The 14,745-nt window shown below is 58.4% G+C and overlaps 6 protein-coding genes across 6 annotated transcripts; 4 read left to right on the top strand and 2 right to left on the bottom strand.

Annotated features, from left to right (window-relative positions):
* Window positions 1–2: 2 nt before the first annotated feature.
* On the bottom strand, window positions 3–626 carry ACA1_366780 (protein rft1 family protein; the record flags this gene model as incomplete). Its single annotated transcript, XM_004336031.1, has 4 exons — window positions 3–162; window positions 231–304; window positions 416–495; window positions 578–626. Coding segments are annotated over 4 exons (363 nt in total), but the record flags the coding sequence as incomplete, so codon positions are not given.
* Window positions 627–1,534: 908 nt separating this feature from the next.
* Window positions 1,535–6,807, top strand: ACA1_366770 (SPRY domain containing protein; the record flags this gene model as incomplete). The annotated part of the gene is made up of 23 exons (XM_004336030.1): window positions 1,535–1,679; window positions 1,761–2,277; window positions 2,351–2,756; window positions 2,833–2,956; window positions 3,035–3,120; window positions 3,204–3,210; window positions 3,241–3,341; window positions 3,409–3,553; window positions 3,627–3,763; window positions 3,824–3,984; window positions 4,061–4,330; window positions 4,416–4,539; window positions 4,606–4,662; window positions 4,782–4,953; window positions 5,049–5,126; window positions 5,162–5,376; window positions 5,448–5,639; window positions 5,702–5,802; window positions 5,890–5,999; window positions 6,076–6,213; window positions 6,286–6,387; window positions 6,465–6,619; window positions 6,682–6,807. 23 exons carry the CDS (start codon window positions 1,535–1,537, stop codon window positions 6,805–6,807), a joined length of 3,669 nt encoding a protein of 1,222 aa, XP_004336078.1.
* Window positions 6,808–7,080: 273 nt separating this feature from the next.
* ACA1_366760 (RNA recognition motif domain containing protein) lies at window positions 7,081–8,069 on the top strand (the record flags this gene model as incomplete). The annotated part of the gene is made up of 5 exons (XM_004336029.1): window positions 7,081–7,156; window positions 7,226–7,312; window positions 7,378–7,500; window positions 7,570–7,726; window positions 7,793–8,069. 5 exons carry the CDS (start codon window positions 7,081–7,083, stop codon window positions 8,067–8,069), a joined length of 720 nt encoding a protein of 239 aa, XP_004336077.1.
* An 84-nt stretch (window positions 8,070–8,153) lies between these two features.
* Window positions 8,154–10,642, top strand: ACA1_366750 (KH domain containing protein; the record flags this gene model as incomplete). Its single annotated transcript, XM_004336028.1, has 9 exons — window positions 8,154–8,406; window positions 8,473–8,580; window positions 8,662–8,806; window positions 8,888–9,014; window positions 9,107–9,283; window positions 9,352–9,641; window positions 9,715–9,787; window positions 9,891–9,992; window positions 10,127–10,642. 9 exons carry the CDS (start codon window positions 8,154–8,156, stop codon window positions 10,640–10,642), a joined length of 1,791 nt encoding a protein of 596 aa, XP_004336076.1.
* A 92-nt stretch (window positions 10,643–10,734) lies between these two features.
* On the bottom strand, window positions 10,735–11,977 carry ACA1_366740 (hydroxyacylglutathione hydrolase; the record flags this gene model as incomplete). The annotated part of the gene is made up of 5 exons (XM_004336027.1): window positions 10,735–10,935; window positions 11,026–11,154; window positions 11,433–11,536; window positions 11,623–11,829; window positions 11,929–11,977. The coding sequence occupies 5 exons, from the start codon at window positions 11,975–11,977 to the stop codon at window positions 10,735–10,737; spliced, it is 690 nt and encodes a 229-aa protein (XP_004336075.1).
* Window positions 11,978–13,036: 1,059 nt separating this feature from the next.
* ACA1_366730 (uncharacterized protein) lies at window positions 13,037–14,590 on the top strand (the record flags this gene model as incomplete). Its single annotated transcript, XM_004336026.1, has 1 exon — window positions 13,037–14,590. One exon carries the CDS (start codon window positions 13,037–13,039, stop codon window positions 14,588–14,590), a length of 1,554 nt encoding a protein of 517 aa, XP_004336074.1.
* Between the last annotated feature and the right edge of the window lie 155 nt (window positions 14,591–14,745).

Raw genomic sequence — 14,745 nt, 5'->3', positions numbered from 1 at the left:
ACGACGAGGTGGTAGTTGTCTAGGGCGCGCTCCTCGGGCGATGCGGTGAGCACCGAGAGGGCGAAGGTGGCCAGCGTCACGGCCACGCCCAGCGGCACCACCGCCCAGCTCAGGTTGGTCAGCTTGCGCTCCCACTCACGCTGCCATCGCTTGTCGCCCACGCTGCACGTGCACTATGTGGTAAACCAACTGTAGCCCTGGGGGCCAGCATGCGGAGTGGGAGGAAGTACTCGCCCTCGGCTGAACGCTGGCAGGCATTGCGGAACGCCTCGCGAGACAGGAAGAGGATGGTGGACACCAACAGCTGCAGCGGCACCGATGCAAACTGAGCGAGGGATAGCGAGGCGTATGTAAGAACCGGCATGCCGCAAAGCAAGAACGAAGAGAAAAAGTGAAGGCTAACAAGGGTGCGCACCCCGAATACGTTGGTCTGCACCATGCGCACGATCAGCGTGTTGAGCACGAACGTCAGCCCGTGCGTGAGGAAGTTCAAACCTGCCGTACCCAACCACTCCGGGTTGTAGCGTGAGGACAGGACCGCATTGAAGGAAGCAGATATAAAGCCACTTGCACGCACCCATGAGGTAGACCACCCCATAGAGGGATTTGGACAGCAGGTTGTCCATCTTCCTAGCTCTACTTGCGGTGGCTGCTGGACGCGTGGCACCAAAAAAATAATGGCTTGAGGAAACTGCAAGAATTACTGAGAAAATACATTTCTGACGACGCTCAGCGAAAAAGGCGGCAAAAACGAAACAGGACCTCCTTGTCACATCATTGAGACGTACGGATGGAAGGCGCTGCTGGCGATCAGACGCTGCGCTCATACACCAGCCCCAACGCATGTACGTTGCATTCTGCTAGCGCTTAAAATAGCACCTTGTAACGGCAAGAATCATGAGGAGATGAATTTCTCGAATTGATGGCAATTCATCTCCTCATCGCTTTTTACTTCTCGCTCTTGTCCAGCCCCAAAGAAGTTCTTCACCAGCCGTTGCGCCAAGGGCCTGGCTCTGCTGATTGATAAGAATGACGGTACTGCGCCCTCCGCACCTCGCGACCACGTTTCTGACGCTGTCACAATTCAGGAGATGTGCATACCGAAGATGAAGCAATGAACAAGTTCCTTCGGCACCTCTTTGAGCTCTCACCAACAACTCCTCATGCCATATTGAGCAGCGAGCTGAGGTTCGTCCGCAACAACCCCTGTGGCCTCCGCTCGTCAAGTTTGGCTTATCTCCTTGTCTTCTTCCGCGTAGTGGCCGAAGCTATCCCATTAGCCTGCGCAGCTTGCAGGAGCTCCTCCAAAAGCGACTAGCCGACATAGAGAGAAGGGACGGGAAGGAGAGCAGGGATACCATTCGCGCAGATGCCAACATGGGCAGGCTCGGACCCAAGGTCGTGAAAATGGATCGCGAGAGCGCCTGCGGGCTCTGCCACTTCACCAGCGGCGATCTGGAGGTACTGGCCGCACTCGCGCTGTGATTGAGCGTCGAACACAGACCTCATTCTCTTTCCGACGTATCGCAAATAGATGGAGAGTCACAGCAACTTCAGCAGCGCTCGTGCCAACGCCTGCGCTTACAGCGGCAAATGGATGTTCGAAGTCGTGCTAGGCACGGGCGGCGTTCAGCAGATCGGTTGGTCCACACTAGAGTGTCGCTTCTCGAACGAGAATGGTACTCACCAGTCTTGCCATGCTTCTCGTTGTTGGTGGTTGTAGCTTGCGGCTGACGTAAACTGCTATGCGCATACCACAGGCGTTGGCGATTCTGCCGATTCGTACGCGTACGACGGTGCTCGAGTGAAGCGGTGGAACAAGACCAGGCCGGCGGCCTACGGCCAGCACTGGCTGCCTGGCGATGTTATCGGCGTGTGCATCGACCTTCCAGTCCAGCCATCGCCGGTCGCTACCGAGAACGGCGAAGGCCTGGAATCAGAGGAGAAGAACAAGGCTGTCGACGTCGACTCTCTCCCGGAAAGCGGAGAGACCCCGAGCCAGGAGTCGCAAGACGGTACCGCCGAAAAGCAGAGCGAGGAGGCGAGCGAGAAGCGAGACGCCGAGGAAGCTATTGAAGAGGACGATAGCGAGGAAGAGGAGGAGGAGGAGCTCTATGGCACGATCAGCTTCTACAGGAATGGAGAGCCACTGGGTCCCGCCTTCCAGAAGGTGCGGACTGGAACCGGGCTGGCCTACTTTCCCACGATTTCCCTGTCTCATAGGGAGAGGTCTCTTCTCAACTTCGGATCAAAGCCGTTCTACTTCCCCGTGCCCGGGTACACTCAGACCTCTTTGACTGGCTCGAGCAGAGCGAACAAGCAATGATCTGACACTTGTGCGCTCTGCTAGGTTCCAACCGATTCAACAGCAACCCACCTCGATCAAGCTCAAGAAGGCGGATTACCTCTTCGAGTGCCTGGAGCGCTTGATCTGTCACTCTGTCAGTGCCGCCCTCTCTTCTCCTGCCACGAGCAGTAGCAGCTCCACTTCCACCTCTTCGCCCCACTCTCCTTCGCTCTACCAGTTCGTGCTGCCTCAGGAGGACGTCACCATCCTCGCAGCCAAGATCTTGGAGAACTTGGCTGAGTACCTGGCCGACGACTACATCATCGTTTCGTCCTTCATCCCCTTCCTCGTTCGACTCCTCGAGGAGGACACTACGACTCACGAAAACGGAAACCACCATGCCCGCATCAGCTACAACGGCGAAAGGGCAGTGGCCAAGCTGCTCGACCTCATGGCGATCTGTCTCGAGGTACGTTCCTCTGTCATTTATTTAGCCAAGGTTGCTCGATCGTTGTATTAACACCTGATGGTGCGCGTGGGTGTAGCCGTTCGAGTTAGTGCCCTGCATCGATGCCACGATCCACCATCTGACGGTGAAAGCGCGCTGCGAACTGCCAGGTGGGTTCGAGCACCTGCCCAAGGACCCGAGCGACGTCAAGTCATCGAAGGGTGCGAACCGTTACCCTCCTTTCCACTCTGCCCCAACATACGCACAATATTATTGTAACTGATTCACATCCCTTGCAGGTCCCTACGCCAAGTGGGCACCCAGTGAATACATTCACAGCGTGAAGCTCCTGGTGAACCTCCTCAAGTCGTCTCACGTGATGAACGTCTTCATCTACCATCCACAATATCCTTTCCACCTCTTCACCCTGGCTGACGCCCGACGCCGCTCTTTCCCCTCCCCACCCAGCTCCAGCGTACTTGTATTCCTTAACTCTTTGCTACAGTCAACGATTTGCTGGAGGCCATGTTCACATCGAAGCAACCTACGATGGGCGACCTGGTACACGTGTTCCCTTCGGTGCATTGGGAGGGCTCTCTAGAGGATGTACGCCACCCTTCGTTTCCTCGTTCATGGCGCTTCCCGTGGGCGGCTCACCCGTCGAGCTGTTCAGGGCAAGTCGGTGTCGAAAGAGAAGTACGAGGAGAGACTCGGTCAGATGAAGGCGCTGGTGGAGGAGCACGACGAGCTCTTGGTCAAGCTGTGCTCGCTCTTCCTCGGCGACGACACTCCAAACGTGAGCCAGTGGCGAGACGAAGGTATTGTTGGGCCTGTTGAACTGCCCGTGCTCTCTTCGTCCTTACCTGTTTCTCGTTCTCCCCCTATAACCAGGCCGTAAGGTCAGGCACTCGCGACGACGAAGGATCAGCCTCACGCCGCACGAGGAGCGTGAGCGAAAATCGCCGCAGGGCATCTTCCTGGAGTTCCTAAAGCTCATCGTTGACAAGAACTCTGCCTTCAACAGAGACGTATGCACTTCCACCTAGCTTGCTGTCGGCGTTGTACTGACGGTGCCTCTTCCGTCGCAGCCGCCACCTCCCGGCCTGTCGGACAACTCGACCCTAGCTAGCCTTTACTTTGCGCTGCTGGGCACGCTCGAAGACTACTTGGCTGCGTCGACGAGAACGGCCGCGCGGTTCCCTGTCGGGTTCTTCTGTGGAAAGCACCTGGACGCGTTCGACCTCACCAGGTAAAATGTTTACACAAATGTATGTTCTTGATGGAGACGCGACGTAACCTGGTTGTGTTGCGTTGCATTGCGTTAGGCTTGGCGGGTTGATGGGACATCTTCGGAAGAACTATCCAGTGAAGCTGGTCGACCTCAAGAAGAAGAGGATCGCCAAGAGGACGAACCGAAAGGCCGGGGGAGAGCGAAGGAAGGACAGCAAGGACCGTACGGTGAGCCGACACGGCCACCCCGAGGAGAACGGGCTCGTCCACGCGGAAGTGGAGGAGGAGATTTCCGAGGAGAGCATCGAGTCCGCGGAGCCGCCGCTCGAGGTGATAGCCTTGAATTCCGCCATCACTTTCTTCAGGTGCCCTCCCAGCTTTCCGTTCGTTTGCTATTGTTCCCGGAGAAACTCACGTCCAGCGCGTATTCTCTCACGTTACGCCTATCAGATACATTATGGGCGTGATGTTCAAGGCTGCGGCCATTCAGATGCAGAACCGGCTACAGGCGATTGCGCTGTTGGAGGATATGGATGCCAGGATCGCCAAGGCCAAGAGCGAAGGCTCTACAGAGGTTCGCGCCATGACTCCTTCCTGCTCACCTCCGCGGTCCCATCGTCCTCACCTTTTTGTTGTCCAGGAGGCTGACCACCTTCAAAACGCGCGTGGCGTGTATCTCGAGGATGCCATTGAGTCCGTGCGCCTCACGGCCTGGGCACAGTCCACATTGTTTAGTGCGGTAAGTGTACACGCTCGGCCCTCGGTTGCCCCTTTGTATATCATTTCATTGACACGCAACACTGTCGCGACACACAGACTAAGGAGAAGCGGATGTACGACCTGGTCATCTTCTTGGTGCGCCTCTTCCGGAACATCTCCGACGAGACTCCAGAGGCGTTCCCCTACATCCCGCAAATGTATCTCGAGACCTCCATTGAGGCCTTCCACTCGTTGCGCAGAGCCGATCCGCCCTACGACCTCCTGCAAGGTACCTTCGGGAGAGGGTCCCGCACAAAACAATCGCTCTCTTGTTTGCCGCTGTTGTCTCTAATACTTTGTGTTGCGTGCTATTTCTATCCACAGAGTCGAACAGGGAGGGGATGCAAGAGGTGCTCACATTCCTCATCACGCATTTCCCCGATGCACGGATCATCAACCCCGGTACGCCTTGCTTCGTGTGGCAGTTGCTCGATCAGCAAGACTCATGTGCCATGTCATGTCATTCCCTCGCCGTATAGACACAAGGGATTCGCTGCTGCAGTCCATTTCCGTGCTCCTGCAGCAACCCAACTTTGTACAGCACTTGGAGGCAAACCCCATTGCGCGGGAGCAGCTGCTGCCGATGATGATCGCGGCATTTGACAACCGCAATTGGGCCACCGTTGCCACCATGTTTCCCCGACTTCTGAAGGTATGACTACCTGACCTCAATCATGATGCAACACTCTCAATTTACTCACACACGCACCGCCCGTTCAACAGGGCAAGGGCTTCGCGCAAGACGCCAAGGCCAAAGAGGGCGACAACGAGCCCTCTGAGGTCTTCGCCGCGCTGCTCAGGCAGTTCTATGAGAGCGACAAGGCCGATGGCGGCAATGTGATGTCCGAGTTCATCAACAAGCTCTTCAACAATTTGAACTGGACAGTGTCGGAGCTGGAGGTCGCCATGCGAAACGTACGACACCCACCTTTGTTTTCCCTATGGTGTGCAACGATCTAATCCGAGTGTGGCAACAGTTAATCCAATCGACACAAAACGTGTTCGCCTATGAGGAAGAGACGCAGACGCTTCAGCGACGATGCAGCATCATGTTCGAACTATCGGTTTCCCTTCTCAGGTATACTCCTCAGGCACACACGTCGGTACCCATATTGACGACTGAGGCTCCAGGAGCTGACTATTTTCATTTCTCTTCCACATCAAGAATGGTGGAGGCCATCTCGCTCGAGACTCCCAGGGCCATTCTGGATGAAGAGCTCAATATCGCTCGCATATGTGAGCTGCTGCTGTACGTCGTCAGCAGAACGACCACCGGTGCGCTGTCTGCCTCAACTTTATCTCAGTTTATTATGCGTCTCTCACGTCCTACTGTATGGGTATGCACACAAAGGGCCAAACGCGTCGATCTTTGAGAGTGTCACCTCGCTCGACATTATGCGCGTCGGCAGAGTTTCGCAGATCACTCGGTTTGCGATCTTGGCACCCGTCGTGGGCATTCTGCTCAACCTCCATCGACCTCGAACAACAGGTGCCACCGCTTCTTATATCCTGCACAGTTGCTTGAGTCAACACGAAACGCTTACCTCTCGCCCACTCGCAGGAACGGAGCCTCCGAAGTACGACGTCATCGACACCCTGCTGGCCACCGCGCAGTTCACGATGGAGACCCTCGACTACATTGCCGGTCTGGCCTGGAGTGCTGGTACACAGAACCTTTCTCTCTCGATGGAGCGTAAGCACCCAAGACTCAACAATATCGCCATCGACTTCTCCCACCAGAACTGTCTCCAGCGCGTGTCGACGACGAACTGCGACGTCTGGACGGGTTCATGCAGGACCTCAAGAACAGGGACGCCGAGAAGAAGGACAAGGAGATCAACACCAGCCAGTCCGCCGATGAGGAGGGCGAGCTCTGTCCCATCTGCTACGCCGACGTACATTCCCTCTTCCCCCGGCTCATGGTGCAGCCTTCTGACCCTCGGCCCGGTCCGCACAGGTGATCAATACCACGTTTTTGCCGTGCAAGCATCAGTCGTGCAAGAGGTGCATCCAGCGGCACATGCTGCAGAGCAAGACGTGCTTCTTCTGCAAGGCTGATGTGGCTTCTCTTGAGTTTGCATGAAGCAATTGCTAGCGTCTTCTTGTTGTCTCTTCTTTAAGAAAACAACAAGAAAAAGAGGGAAAATAAAATAAATCAAAACTCCGCTGGTGGTTACCGTTTTTTTCTTGTTTGCTGTTCCAGTTGTTTCTCTTCTCTTTCGCCTTCGTAGATCACCGCGGCGCACACACCAGAACCAGATGGCTCTTTTCGTAGGTTTGTATCTCGCGATGAAGCTCTTTTCATGGATAGATTATGGACGTGGGTTGGGTGGAGGAGATGGACAAAAACTAGAAGATGGATGGAGAGTTAACGTTGTGCAAATTCTTGTACTTCGCAGAACTGTCCTCTCCTGATCTAATTCGCCCGCGAAGTGCCGGCCTGCCAATTTAGCCTGCTTACCGCTCCCATCCGCTTTCCGTTTCCCGTCCGCCCGTTACAGGAAGACTCGCCCTCGACTGCAGGCCCAGAGATTTGGAAGATTTGTTCTACAAGTATGGCAAGCTCACTCGCTGCGATGTGAAGCGAGGTACAGCTGCTCCTCCCTCAGGTTTCTCCAGTTTCATCCTTCCCAAACTTTCACATTTGGCGCAGGTTATGGCTTTGTAGAGTACGAGGACAGGCGAGATGCCCAGGATGCCCTGCGTGATCTCGATGGCGTCTCCGTTCTCGGAACCAGAATCGCCATCGAGTGGGCCAAGGGTGCCAGGAGAACCGGTACGAGGCCTTTTCCATCCCCTTTTTGCCCCCCAAATCCTAATGGAGCGAACCCCACACGGTATCTAGATACCGACACTTGCTTCCGATGCGGCGAGGAGGGACACTGGGCGCGCGACTGCAAGAACCCCGCTTCCGAGCGTGGTCGTGGCGGCGGTGAACGCGGCTATGACCGCGACCGTGGCCGTGACAGCTACCGCGGTCGCTCCCGCTCGCCCCCGAGGAGGTACGGCCGCTCGCGCTCGAGGTCGCCCCCGCCCGCCCGCGACAGGTCGAGGTCGCCCGCCCCCAGGGGAGACCGAGGCGATCGCGATCGCGACAGGGACTCGAGGCGAGGAGGCAACAACAAGAGGGAGAGGTCTCGCTCCAGGTCGCCCGTCAGGGAGAGCAGGCGCTCGCGCTCCGCTTCGCCCGCGGCCAAGAAGCAGAGGGCGTCGAGGTCGCCCTCGCCGGCGCCCGCCCGTGAGAGGTCTGCATCGCCCGCCAGATCGCCCGCTAGGTCGCCCGCTAGGTCGCCTGCTCACGCCGACTCTGGCCGTGATGGCTCCGATGCCCCGGCCGACGACTAAGCGTGTCTGTCTTCTTCGCGACGGTGCTACACGAAAGCAACAAGTAATAAACGTGCCATAACCTCAAACAACATTGCGAGCAAGATGGAGGGAGCACCGAGTAAGGCGGCGTATCAGATCCCACGGCGAAGGAGAGAGGAGGGAGGCGGTGGGCAGGAGGAAGATGCGAGGGGTCCTGCGCAGTCGTATGGATCGCGTGGTGGCGGTCGGTATGACAGTAGCAGGGAGGGAAGCTACGGTGGCCGGGGAGGTGGGCGCGATGGAGGCCGCTACACTGCGGGCCGGGACGAGGGCGCCTATGTAGAGCGTGATCGTTACTCGCGCGACAACGATCGTGGTGCTTCATCTTATGGTGGCTCACGCCAGGCACAAGGATCCCACTACGGTGGTGGCGGTGGTGCAGGCGGCAACCGACGCGACCCACGCCCATCGCAGCACTACGGAGGGGGTAGAGGCGGGCGCTCCCCTCCCTCGAGCAGCTTCCAGCGAGATGTACGCAGCAGCTACCACGGTACAATCAATCACCTCCACAACATCTTTCAAAGATGCGCGCATCTTGCGAGTGCATTTCGCTCAACGTGGGTCCACACAGATGGAGGCAGAGGAGGTGGTGAACCGCGGGTAGCGCGGGGTCGCGTGAGGCGGCGAGGCGACGAGGTCTCCCAGTCGGTGTCCGTGCCCAAAGAGTACGGCGGCATCGTGGTGGGCAAGCATGGCAGGAACCTCCAGCGCATCGGGTACGCGATCATTGTCGCACAGCGTCTCGCCTGCGCTGCACTCACTCGCACGCACGCACGCACGCACGCACGCACGCGCAGGGATTCGGCCGAGGTGGAGATCTCCAGTGGGTACGACCACCCGCTCAACCCGGGCCTGCTGGCCTTCACCATCAGCGGCACGCCGACGGCCATCGAGAACGCCAAGCTGCAGATCTTCTACGCCGTGGTACGTGCCGGTGTCATCATGTTCCTGGCCATCGCACACGCTCACCGTGTTGCGTGTCGTATCGTGTCGTGCGTGGCACACGGCTTGTCTAGTCGGGCGGCTTCACGAGGGACAAGTGCGAAGAAAACTTCCTGATCCTCAACACCGGCATCGGCCCGCAGGAGCTCGTCCAGTTCGTGCCGGCCAGCGCCAGGCAGGTCTACGGGCCTGCCGACACATACTCCCTGCGCAGGATCACTGCCGCCGCCGCCGCCGCCGCCACCACTACGGTACGGTGTTCAACTTCTCATCTTCTCCTTCTTTGTTGCCTCTCATCGCACACGACACGACACACAAGGGAGAGGACGTGGACGATGTTGCAAAGCGGATGGCGAGTCTCAACCTGGGGCTGCTGAAAGTAGAGCGCGAAGGCCGCGGCGCGACCGACAGCAGAACGGCGGTGGAGCGCGTGGCGCGACTGCTTCGTGAGACCCGCGGCTTTCCCGGCAAGGTGCGGCTGGTGGCGCGGCTCGGGCAGATCACGTTCCGGGCGATGGGCCAGATGGTGGTGCCGGCCAACAAACCCCACCCCTATGCCACCATGGAGCCGATTCTGCGCGACCGCTGCACCCCGCGCTTCGTGACCATGTACGCTCCGGCTTTCGTCCTCGCCGTGAGTAGTCCGTTACTGAACTCAGCTGCTTCTCGCGGGTCTGTCCAGAACGGATGAAACTGAGACGAAGCTGGCGCATGAAGCGTTGACCCAGCTTCTGGCCGAAAGCTACACTCCGGAGGTACCGCCTGTGTGTGGTGTGTGTCGTATGTGGTGTGTGTGTGGTGGTGTACCTCTCGTTCTCCTTCTTTCGTTGCTGACGCGATGGGGTGGACATGACATAGGTCAAGGTGCTCTATGAGTTCAAGGTCTGGGACGAAGCCAGCCACATCCCCTTGTCCGTCACCTTGAGCAAGAACGCGGACGGCAGCTTCGCCCTCAAGGAGGTAAGCACAAGCTATCCTGTCTCCACCTGAGCCCATACGCGTGCCACACGCTGACGCCGACGCTCCACACACACACACACACACACACACACACACACGCACGGCACACGCACACGGCACGCGCGCGTTGGCAGGCGTTCATGGTGAGCAGCAAGAAGCTGATCTGCGACTACCTCTTCCCGACCGACGAGCCCGACGTGCGCATCTGCCTCGACACCCTACGCGCGGTGGAGGCCACCGCGCCCCTCCTCGACTTCATCCACCAAATCCGATGCAGCACAGAGGCGGCCAAAAGCGAAAGCGAAAGCGAAGACGAGGTCCTTACATTCCCCGCGCCGGCGACTGCCCCGGACGCGCAGACCGTGAATGCGGCGGGCGAGGAGGCAGCGACGACGAAGCAGCGCTTCCATGCGTTCTTCTTGCGCAAGAAGGAAGATGTGATCTATCGGCTGAGCGAGGACTGCTTCGTGCGCACGACGCGCGTGTCGGAGACCGGCTTCGGCAACGGCGAACGCAACCGCAAGTGGGAGACCGAGATCGAGTTCATCACGGCCACGGCCACCGCCGAGCGGGACCAGGCCCTCGAAGCGCGGCTCGAGGCGTTCTTCGACGCGGTGCTCCAGGTCAGGCGCAAGCTGCACCGCAGCTAAAAGTGCACCAACCACGCCAGCGCCATTGTACATAGAATCGGACCCTGGTTCTTCTCCGTCATCAGTAACATTAAGAAGCTCACAGTTTTAATTTACCACTTGTCCTTCATGTGGCGCAGTTTGGCCATGACCTCGATGGGGTCGGCCTCGGTGGCCAGGCCCAGCGCTCGCTTGACCGACTCGCGGTTGACCCGCATGAACGGGTTGCACTGCAGCTCGTCGTGGATGGTCGACGGAATCGTCGGCAATGGCGGCTCCTGACTCCTCCTCTCCTCGGCCCACTTCAGCTTCGCCTACACACATCGTCGCACCACCACGTCAGCAAGTCGCACACGCACACCGCACACGTACGCGCGTGCATGACAAAACGAAACCCAACGGACCTGAAGTTCCTGGTTGTCCTTCTCGACCGACTGGGCGAACTGGAGGTTCTTTACGGTGTACTCGTGGCCGCACCACACCTGGGTGTCCTGGGGCAGCTGCGCGCAGACGTCGTGCAGGGCGTGGTACATCTGCTGGGCCGTGCCCTCGAAGAACCGACCGCATCCGCCTAACCATGTGTGTGTGTGTGTGTGTGTTGTGGTATCATCAACATCTCGTGTTATGATACTTATATATTATTTTACATTGGCAAACGAGGCGGGGGCGTACCAATGAACAGTGTGTCGCCGCTGAACAGTGCTCGAGGAGCGTGGTCACTGCCAGCCAGGAACTACAGAGAAAAGCACGTGTTAGCTCGTGTGTGTGTGTGTGTGTGTGTGTGTGTGTGTGTGTAGAAGATTGTCTGTACCAGTACGTGGCCCGCTGTGTGGCAGGGCGTGAAGAGGACCTTCACACCGGTGCTGCCCAGTTGCAGCACCTCGGCGTTGGCCACCTTGTGAGTCAGCCCCGGGACTGGCGAGACGAGGCGTAAAACAAGACCACGAGTGAGCTCAGGCGCACCCACACAGGCGCGTACTGGAGGGTGCAGGCAAACGTACTGCGGTCATCGGCGCCGTAGACAGGCGTGCCGGCAGGGAGGGCCTTGAGCAGCTCTTCGTTGCCGCCGGCGTGGTCCCAGTGGTGGTGTGTGGTGTAGATGGCCTTGATGGGCACGCCCTCCTTCTCCGCGGCCTCGAGCACCTTCTTCGGCTCCACCGGGTCGACGGCGGCCGCCACCTTGTCTCGCTCATCGATGAGCAAGTAGGCTATGCGCGGTCATAGTCCGTCCAGTCGTAGGTGAATTGTCAGCCTCCATGTTCCACTCCACTCCCTATTCCATCTTCACCGAGCCAGGCAAGAAGCACCATAGTTGTCGGACAGCACTGGCACAGGCACGACTCTGTACGTGGACATGTCTGCGTGGCGAAAGAAGAGAAGAAGAAGGGTGGATGTGAGTGCCAAGCGAGAGAATGAGTCGATTCCTCATTCTCAATCTCTGTTCATTTAATCTTCCAGCCAATGTCGGGCACTTGCATTGTAGATTCGTGCTGGGGCTGTGGCCAGTGTGGCACCTGGGTGCAGCCTAGTTGCGGTGGCCTGCGCGTGGAGCGAGTACGATCTGATTGGGTTTCGTCTGGCACCAGACCACCAGTGGTTCCTCCCTGCAAGCCCTCTTGTGCCCTTGAGGGCTGCAGACGGGCAGTACCTTAGTGTTGTAGCGGCTCTCGTGGTGGTTGACGGTGCAGCCTCTGTTTGCCCAGAGCCTCAGGAATCGATTGAAGATGATTCTTCAGCGTTTGCACAACGCCGCTACAACCCAACACGAACCAAAACGGCGACATCTGGGCTCGATCCGCCGCCGAGCCCAGCAGCCCAACACCGTGGTGCGCGTGCGTTTGCATAAATTTCAGTTGTACTTTGAAATTTCCAGGACATCGTTCCAACTCTTGCTGGAAATTTGAGGTGGTATGTTTGGTATTTTGGTCCGCAAGCCGCACTAGCCGTCCACAGCCGACACGTTGTGTCACGACACCGCCTCCATCTCAGACTTTGAGGGCCTAGGGAAGACGAATCATGTAGTTCTTCATGGGCGCTGGGCATCTGGCTCAAGCGGTTGGATGGTGCTACGCTTGCGGCGAAGCTTGAGTCCGGCGGAGAGGCGGAATTTGAATTCGCGAGCGCGTCGTACCTGGGACAAGACTCCTGTAGGATAGCAGCGGAACGAAGGACGTCCAAACAAGACAAGAGACCAGAGTTCGGCCTACGACCGCGAGTGAGAGAGCAGCACTGTACACTAGCAATTCAAACAACTCGGAGCTGCTTGCCGTCTTCTACAGTCCATCCACACTTCCTCCACTGGAACGCCCAGTGCGTTTTCGTCACTCCTGCCTACAGAACCAGACCACGAGCTGCCCCCCGTCCCCCTCGCACTACGCACCCTCGAGCACCCTACGTAAGCCACTCGACAAGACGATGGCGTTGACAGGACCCATTCCCGCAGCGAGCCTGGCTGGGAAGGGCTACGGTTGCCACCATTCCTCAACCTACACGCCCACGATGGAAGAGCAGCTGCTCCTGTTCTCTCGTCGCCATGACTTCACCTCTTGTCCGCCATCGCCCTCTCGACTCATGCCCCGTCGCCTGGCCCTCCTCGCCTCGTCATCGCCTGTCCACTCGCCCACGACCGACCGTCACAAGCCGCCCATGTTCCTCGCCGCACCTTCTACCCCGGCGAAGAAGGCGGCCAACGAGGAAGCTGCAGATTGCGAGCAGTCTGTCGCGCAGACGGCTGTAGAGATGCTCGAGGCCCACCTCCACTCGGTGCTGCCTCTACCCGCCATGTCCTCCCTCTCCTCTCTGGCCTCTTTCTCCTCCCTCTTCGTCTCTCCGCCCTCGTCCCCCACCATCTCGCGGCTGCTCTCTTCTCAGCCTGCTGCAGCTTCATCCTCCTTCTCCTTCCTCTCTCCCTTTTCGTCTCCCTCTTCTTCGCCCGTATCGTCGCCTTCTACTTTCGCACCCTCGAAGCTCGCCCGCTCCATGAAGAAGCACGTACGACCCTCCAAAGATGAGAAGGACTACTTCAAGCACCTCTTCAGCCCCCAAGCTACGAAGAAGAAGAGCAAGAAGTCGAGCGGCAAGAAAGAGAAGGGCGCGACGATGGGCGATGAAGACGAAGACGAGTGGCGCGAGCTGCTGGAGCAGTTCGAGGTGAGCAAGTACTTCGTCGGCTCAGCCGCGGCGTCGTCCTCGCGAGCTCGATGGCAGGCTGCCCTCATGCTGGCCTATCGCGACGCCCACAAGGTCCCGTCGACGAACACCGCAAAACGGAGCAGGCACCACAAGCGTACGAGCAACAAGAAAGGGGAGAAGAGGAACGACGCCCTCGGCTGGGATCGAGGCGATGAGCTGCAGGCAGCGGCGCGGCTAGTGGTGGAGATGAACCATATCTGGGACATCGCCCGTCAGCTGATGCTGGGCAAGCTCGAAGTGGAACGGCTTCGACGCGCCAAGGACAGCGCGACGTGGACACTGGTCGACCTCCCGCCGAGCCAGCCTCTCTCAACGTCAAGCCCGACGTGTGAAGCCGGAGATAAGGTCGCGTCGTTCCGATTCACTCTCATGTCATCGATCGGCTACTTCACCAACAGCATACTGCCCTCTTCTTCTACCTCGCCGCCTCCCTCGCCGTCAATGCCAGCCGATTCCCTGCCCGCGAAGCCCCTACCCTCCACGTCGCCGACAGCCGCCTCTTCGCCGCCACCGCTGGAGGAGACGATCTTCGGGTGTCCCTCCTTCCCCTCAACGCCCGGAACGGCCAGGCTTCGCCCACGCCCTCGCCAAGACGAAGAGGGACTCCAGCTCGAGGCGGAGAAGATTACGATGAAGCGAAGAGAGGCCCATCACCAGCTGAGCGCTGCCGAGGGCGAGGTGGTGGTGCTGCTGCTGGCGGACCTGCTGGTCAAGCAGATGACCTACGAGCTGTGCCTCTCCGGCCTTCTCTCGCGCGTAGTTGCCGACGCGCAGTAATCTGGGGATATGTAAATATGTTGTAAAATACTGTTATCTATCATCAGGGTGCTCACTCAAGTTGCAATGTAGCGCCCCGGCATGTGAAGAATGCACAGCGTGTGTGACATCACATTCTTTACATTTGCGCACTCCATGGCTGGTATGTGGGGTAG

The sequence above is a fragment of the Acanthamoeba castellanii genome (genome assembly GCF_000313135.1).
Source record: "Acanthamoeba castellanii str. Neff unplaced genomic scaffold scf7180000084641, whole genome shotgun sequence".
Lineage (NCBI taxonomy): Eukaryota > Discosea > Longamoebia > Acanthamoebidae > Acanthamoeba > Acanthamoeba castellanii.
This window is presented reverse-complemented; position numbering and strand designations above follow the sequence as displayed.